The sequence below is a fragment of the Montipora capricornis genome, chromosome 12 (genome assembly GCF_036669925.1).
Source record: "Montipora capricornis isolate CH-2021 chromosome 12, ASM3666992v2, whole genome shotgun sequence".
Lineage (NCBI taxonomy): Eukaryota > Metazoa > Cnidaria > Anthozoa > Scleractinia > Acroporidae > Montipora > Montipora capricornis.
Window position 1 is genome coordinate 32,497,438 of NC_090894.1, and position 7,500 is coordinate 32,504,937.

General features: G+C 38.6%; 1 protein-coding gene across 1 annotated transcript; it reads right to left on the reverse strand.

The window, feature by feature from the left end:
- Positions 1 to 1,876: 1,876 nt before the first annotated feature.
- LOC138026626 (ryncolin-2-like) lies at positions 1,877 to 4,077 on the reverse strand. The gene is made up of 3 exons (XM_068874051.1): positions 3,826 to 4,077; positions 3,043 to 3,423; positions 1,877 to 2,398 (listed from the first exon to the last, which is right to left on the reverse strand). The coding sequence occupies exons 1-3, from the start codon at positions 4,052 to 4,054 to the stop codon at positions 2,139 to 2,141; spliced, it is 870 nt and encodes a 289-aa protein (XP_068730152.1). The 5' UTR covers positions 4,055 to 4,077; the 3' UTR covers positions 1,877 to 2,138.
- Positions 4,078 to 7,500: the final 3,423 nt, after the last annotated feature.

Consider the following 7,500-nt stretch of genomic DNA (forward strand, 5'->3'; position numbering starts at 1 on the left):
AGTCTTCAAAGAGTGGTTTATTGCGCATGCACACAAAGGAAACGCATAATGATGTCATAATGCGTAGCATGGATGAGGGAAATACTTCATTTGGAAGAAATTGACAATTAAAAATAATCCTTCAGTTGAGGAAGAGACTTGGTTGAATTGATCGTCCTCTTCCCTAGAACATTTTTTACTCTCCCCAGCTCTCCAACACTTTTTACTATCCAACATGGCGGCGTTATCCTTTGATCCCCATCAAAATACGCCAGCACTGCAGGCTATAAGCAGAAAAGAGTAGTAAGGTCGATTTAATACTTTTTTACTTCCATGGCTGGTTGTTCTTCAGCGTGGAAGAGCTTTTATCGCTGATAAATTATGACGAATTTAACAAAACTATTATCTCTATATTTCAATTTTTAGAAAGTCAGTGTAACTACTTGTTAATTTAGTAGCCTTAGATGTATGTGATTTGCTGGGTTGTTAGAAACCATTACCATACTACCACGAATCGTACTCGTTATGCAAAAAGTCGGTAGTTAAATTCTTGAAACACAAATTGAAAATTTTTGGTGTGGAATGGAAGGTAGTATGCTAAAGGCTTCTAGCAAATGAATTGGACTACTGCTCTTGTTGTCTTTGATTGAACTAGTATCTTAATTAATGACTCGGATTTTTTTCCGTTTATCCCTGGATCATCAAAAGGATCCAAGGATAGCGATGGTGCATTTGTTCTCGCGAAAGGACTAATAAATAATAAATTTAAGAGTTAAATTGTAGGTTATAGACGAATGATAGAAGTGAACTTCGCACTTATCTGGACAGTTTGATCAAATTTTCCGGATCAGTGCGAAGATCACTTCTATCTTTTGTCTATAAGCCGCAATTGAACTTATATACCTTTCTTTCATAGTAATGGTGCATTGTACGTTTAACAAGTTCATATGATGGTTGCCTGCCAACAGGCAAATTCAAAGGTACAAATTGGAGCGTCAGGCAGAATTTGAACCGAATCTCTTTTGTTATGCTGTACTCATGAAGCTACAAAAAATGGATCTCGGCTCCCCATTCAAAGTCATGTGATAAATGTGGTACAGCAACTTCTGACGGTAGACTGAGTTCCTTCAAATCAGTCGGCGGCCCGGTCAATTGAGGCGGTCGTGTTTTGTCACGCAAACCCATAAAATTACCGAGGGAGGCTTGGGAAGAAGACTCCTCTTCCCAAGTCTCCCTCGAGCATTTTGTGTTTGTGTGACAAAACAAGTCCGCCTCAGAAAAGCCGGCTGCTCGACTGATTTAAAGGACTGCTTGCAGTCTAATCTGATTCTTGAGTCCGACCCAGAAACCATCATATCCCTTTGGCACAGTCATAATACATAATTACCATCAATAGTTGCCATATCAGTTTCTGTAACCGCCTTTTAACTTGAAAAAAATTAAACATAGTGCTTGTTTCGTGTAAGTGAATAATAATGATAAATTCGAGATATTTACCCAGGAAGCTCCACTCACCCGGAAATCGTTTTCATCCGGATCGAATTGGAATTAAGTTAGGAATATTAGGGAAGTGAAGTGAGGCAGTTGCAAATTTTAGCCGCAAGTGTTATAGTCACCCAGTTACCAATGGCGAGCAAATATCAGGGGTACAAGTTCCTTTTAACTAGACAATTGCAGATTTTAGTGTCATCTAAAGTAAAGGGGTAACTTAATATCTTTCAATATTCTCTTTTATGAAATTGTTGCTGCTTGGGGTTTTTCTGTGGAAAGGGCTTCTGAGAGCAAAAAGGCAGTGAATTGTTGAGAGAAGGCAATTTACTTTCCTTTCTTGAAAAATAAAAGGGTGAAAACTATCAAACAGACAACGAAAAAAGAAGAACATTTATCATTGGTCACCACTAGCAAACTTTATTAAAGCATCCCCAGTTGCTTACAGCTTCGGTAAAACTAAGCAAGTTCAGATATATCTAAATCTACCAGATGATAACGTGCGCGGTATGCTACTAATATGAAATCGCAAGAAATCTCTTGTTGTGAAACCTATTGAGTGTTTCACATGGTTGTGCGAGTTAAGCAGTTCAGTTCATTGATGAGCAATAAGATCAATCCCTGGTTACCAATTGATAGCAATAGGCATGTGATACAACTGCCACAGAGTCTTAAAAGTTCTGTGGACGTATCTTCATCTCAGACCGCTTGACAGAGTAGGCGCTGTTTTTCCAGTGATACCAGGTCATTCCACTTGTATCGACCTTTCCATTAAGATAAAGACCATTGAGGTTGGAGTAGTGACAATTGTTGTACCACCAGGCACCTTTATAGATTGACGCACAGTTGCCTGAACTGTTACGATCATTATCGCGATCCTTGGTGGTAAACGCTTGGCCGCGGTGATAGCCAAGGGAATCACGTGCAGTGCCTAAATGAAAAAAAAAAAACGAATTAAGCAATCAAAATAAGAGAATTTTTAAACTCTTTCAAATGCTAAAAAGTCTTATCACGCACTTGAAATTAACTGTTTCTGTTTCTAACTACTTGCCGTAAAAATCGATGTAATGTGTTTATTACCACTTGTCAGAAATGCGGATAACCAGCTTTTTCGGTTAAGCTGTTTTTTTTTTCCCGAACTCACTGGCTTACAATTTGTTTTGGCAATGAAAGCAAAATAAAACTCTCTGAGATCTGTTAATCACTCACAAGGAAAACGGATTAAGTAATCAATAGAAAACTGGAATTCTTAACTTTTTTTAAAATGCTAAAAATCCTTAAAAAACAAATGATATTGTTTCTTGTTTCTAACTACTTGCCATGAAATCGGTGTAATGCGTTTATCACCTCGAGTAAAATGTTAACCAGTTTTTTCAGTAATTAAAAGCTGTGTTGTTTTTTTTTTGGTTACTGACTGGCTTACAATTTGAATTGTCACTGAAAGCAAAATGAATTTCTCTGAGATCCGAGGAGAATTTGTATCAGTTGGAGACAGACTGCAACTAGTTTTATATGAGAAAGTGTTTCTATCTCAGTTAACACGGGGTTGTTAATTGATCACCAGAGTTCGCAAACCTGAATATTTCCCCAAACTCAGCTGGTATTTTGCTCGCTCGCTTGCCACTGTAACTGAACTGTACTCAGCAAATGCTGTATTTCCATGATTGTCTTCCAAGTCCAGGCGAAGTTTATTGCTGCTGTTTGCAGTCAAGCGGTGAATCTTGTCCAGTCCAAGCCAAAACTCTCCACTCAGATTACCAAAGCCTCGTTTGTAAGCGTCCCACGCGCGGAAGAAACCTAAGGAGCCGTCTTGTCTTTTTTGAAAGACCGTCCACCCTCCGCCAGCCGTTTTGTGATCACAGTACACTTCAAATTCTCCCAAACCATCGGGATCGATTTTGTACACACCACTGATCTTTTCGCCAGAATTGTAAACATTGGCGCAGTTCTTGTAGACTGAAAATTACACAAGCGGGATTAATTTCTGTCAATCAGTTAAGTTTTTGTGATATCCTTACAAAGTTTTCTGGGGTGGAAGTGGAATAACTGGATCTCTCTTTGTTCCATATTCATTTTCCGTATTCGTTATTCTTTAACAAAAACCATGAAATTCTTTATTCCGAATGTTCGAACGCTAAATATTCCTTATTCATTTTCTCCTATAAATGACTGTAGATGGACGTCATAGAGGAATATACCATACAGAGCTGGCAGATGCTTGTTACAAGGAATTAAAAATTAAAGCAATTTAGCGACCTTCATTTAAGTGCTTTCTGCGAAGAAACCCGGCCATGCTTTCAAAAACTTCAACCCCTGATTTCTGAGAAGTAAGAGTATTTAAAATGGAGAATTGCAAACCTTTGTCATAAGAGCCGCCAGTTTCGTTTCTTTTCAGCGCAGCGATTGCTTCTTTGATCTCAATGAGTTGCTGCTCGATTTTTTTACAGCAGTGTGGTCCGGCGTAGAAGTTGTTATTCATGTTGTACTGGGGTTTACTTATCTCTGGGTTTTTTGTTGGTTGCACCGAAGTATTGGGAAATGTCCCAACAAAAATCCCGGTAAAAAGCAGAGCTAACTGGAATGTCATTATGCACTGATGCTTTCAGGAAACTCTTGTATGAAATGGAAGCAAAAACTGCTAGTATAAAATGATTTCTAAGACTTAATTCTTCTCCATTTCATTTACTCTTTCCAAACCAGATTTTTCTTGTCTCTTAGCCCAGTCTATTTTGGGAGTGCTGAATCATCGACTCCTTTCAATCAAATAACAACACATTGTAGTGACAGCAGCCTAGTTTTTTTTTGGACAAGCAGAAGACAATTTCACGAGGCAGTAGACAAGTCTCCTTTGACGAGAAAATATTTTCCGGCTCAAAATTTTATGATAAGATTTATCCAGTAAAAGAACATGGGCACCCAACGAATAATTTCGGTAATTGTCTGTTCGGAAGGAAGGTGCACGTGGGTTAGCATTTTCGACTATTGAACTCAGACTTTCGAGGTGCACTAAGATTTTGGACATTTTTTCTTAACAGTTTTTCTAGATATTTTATAATTGTAGTGAAGAGTCTGAAGAGTGCGTAGAAATTTCGAAACCACATTGAAGAACGCTTAAATTTTACTGAGCTGAGAGTCAACTCAGTGAAGATTTATAACTTTTATCATTTTGGCCAGAGTTTGTTTGAGAATCATACTTTAAGCAAACGTCCCCTTAAATTTTCGGGAAAAACGGATGACACGTTGTTGATCAGACCTGTTACGATTGCTCGGACTTTCGGAGGCAAAAAAGCCGCGAAGTAATCATTACAGACCTGAAGCTTCCCTAAAAACATCCGAACAGATAAATCACTACAGACCTGAAGCTCCCCTAAAAACATTCGAACAGATAAACAATTTGTAGGACTGCTACGAACTCGCTAAACGAGCTCTAAAAGCATAGTGGAAACTATGTCAGTTAAATAGGTAATTCTGACAAATTTTAAGAAAACCGGCCGTTGGGTGCCCCTGAAAGAAACCCTCGTACGGATGGAATAATCAATTTGTGTTTGTGTTATTCTTATCTTTGATGAGTATCCTTCTTCGCAATAAACTTGTTTGTCAGAGATATTAGAAAAGGCTTCTCGCTCACAGCAAACGTCGAGCTACGATTTGCTGTTGACCAAAATAAAATGAAAAAACGCAATTGATATCAGGTTATTTTATATAGTGACAAATAAAGCCATGGACCAATTACTGACAAAAATAGGGAAATGAGGCCGCGGCGCATAATTGAGATGATTTTTATGGTTTTATGACAAATAGGAGCCTGACATGTTTGCAGTTGAAGCTTGCCTTCATTTGCTCGGTTTTTGGAGAGCTTTGTTGGCCTTTCGAAAGAGTCGAACATTTGACAAACTGAAATAATTAACATTTTTGACCAGAGTGAAGTGTGAAGAGATGTTCGGGCCAGATATTTATCTCCGCTTTTTATTTTCTTTTTGCGAGGGATGAATAGAAGATAAGCTTGAATGTGGTGTCTTTCACCGACCCCTAGTCCATGGACAACCTCGATGGACAGGTCTATTGATTACTAAATTGGACTTGTGATGGATTGCCTAGTAAGTGGTCGAGCACAAAGACCAGTCAAACGATGCTAAACACAAAAAACAAACAGCTAACGTAGAGCACAAATTTACATTATGCCAAAGATGAAAGAAACGTGTTTGATCTTTGCTCAGGGCTTGTCTGTTATCTACAAATTTGGAGAGGGAGAGAGAGAGAGAGAAAGAGAGAAGCGATGGAACAATAGAATTTTCAAGCTTTCGTGACAAGTAGCAGTTTCATTTAACGCAATGCTGATGTTCTCTGTTGACTCCTGACAACAAACACGCCAAAAACAAATAAAGACTAAGCCGGAAGTATTAAAGGAGAACGAATCGACAACAACTTGAATTGAAGAGATTTCTCAACCACTCGCAACCTATATTCGCAAGAGACAGTATGTGACAAACCATGAGTGTAGGACTTGTTTTCGTTGATATAGGCGTCGCCCCAGTTGGGAAAATTGGACATCATGATTAAGTGATTAATTTTTTTAGGATTGTTCGGCCCATAATTATTCAAGGTCGTTCGGTTGTCAATATAGAGTTTTGTTTTTCGTTTTCAATCGAGTACAGAATAAGTTCAACGTTAAGCATTTTCCAGAAGAATCATAATTTCGTTTAGTTTGTTTCTAATAGTTTCGCTCTTCATGTCTTCGAGTAGTTTCATGTAAAAAGTTAAGTCTAGAGATAAAAGCATGCTTTTAATAAGTTATGACGTCTTCTCAATAACCTATCGCCCACAACACAAATTACACAACACATGGAGAACGCAACGAGCGGAACCTCTAATGTTAAAGTGGTACTACGACCAAAAAAACAATTCTTTTTTTTCTTTGGATTTCAAAACTATGTTAACTAAACACTAACTGATCCAAGTTTTAAGTTCTGATTTTAAAGAGACACCTGTTTATTTTAACTGGAATTTTCTTATTTATTGGTCCGCCATTACTAACTTTAAAATCTTGAGAGAGCTGCGTCGAGGAGAACATGACGTCAAAGACTCACTAGTTTAAGAATGCAATGCGTGTGTACGCGGCCGAATTAATATGCAGCACGGGAGTTTCGGGCTTTCAGACTTTTAAACCCGTGTTTTGCATATGTAATAAATTGCGTTTACACGCTGAAATTTTAAGCTAGTAAGTAAATGACGTCATTTTCTCTAGATCCAACCCTCTGAAGTCCAATCGGCCAGTTTTGAACGTGAGTAATGGCGGACCGTGAAATCCAGAACTTACACTCAAAATAAACAGCCTTTGGATAAAACTCAAAGCTCAAAATTTTGCCAGTTAGGTGTTAAGCAAACACGATTTCAGAATCTGAAGAAAAAAAGGAAATGATTTTTTGATCATAGTACCACTTTAACGACTCGATTCTACTCCCCCTGTGCGATTTCCTGTTGCATTTCAAATTATTTTGGAAAAAAAAAAGAGCAAAAGGACGTACTGTATTTTGCGAAACGAAACGAAGCAAAGCAAAATGAAGAAATAATACTACTTAAAATCACGGAATTCAAGCCTGTACAGTGCACGTAGGATCTCTGTTTGTAACAGGGACTTTAAGATACTCCGCCCACGGAGTTCGGACTACGGACTGGAGGTGTTTGGGACTGGAACGAGATACTGGGCTCTCCCCTGAGCCACTGTCGCGAGCTCATGACGGACATGACGATAGTCCTAGGCCGGTGTATCTTAAAGTCCCTAATAAGTACGGGGACGAGCTATTCAAAGTAAACAATATACGAGTCAGAGTTTCGCGAAACGAGCCCATAGTGGGCCTTGGAAACATGTTAATTGTGTGTTTGTTCTCGTAATTGCTCTTCTTAACTGTACCTGACCGCTGTAATGATTTCGAAGCAAGAACGGTTAGAGGAGAGGCTGCAACAGTTCCATTTTTACAAAACAGCACAACGCATAATCTTTTGACCTTTGGTATCGTGCAACACACGTCACCA

Coding starts and splice junctions, on each gene's coding strand:
- LOC138026626 (XM_068874051.1), bottom strand. CDS start 4,054: ATGACATTCCAGTTAGCTCTGCTTTTTACCGGGATTTTTGTTGGGACA. Junction 3,424..3,825: donor TGGCGGCTCTTATGACAAAG/GTTTGCAATTCT, acceptor TGTAATTTTCAG/TCTACAAGAACTGCGCCAAT. Junction 2,399..3,042: donor GAGTTTGGGGAAATATTCAG/GTTTGCGAACTC, acceptor TTTTTCATTTAG/GCACTGCACGTGATTCCCTT.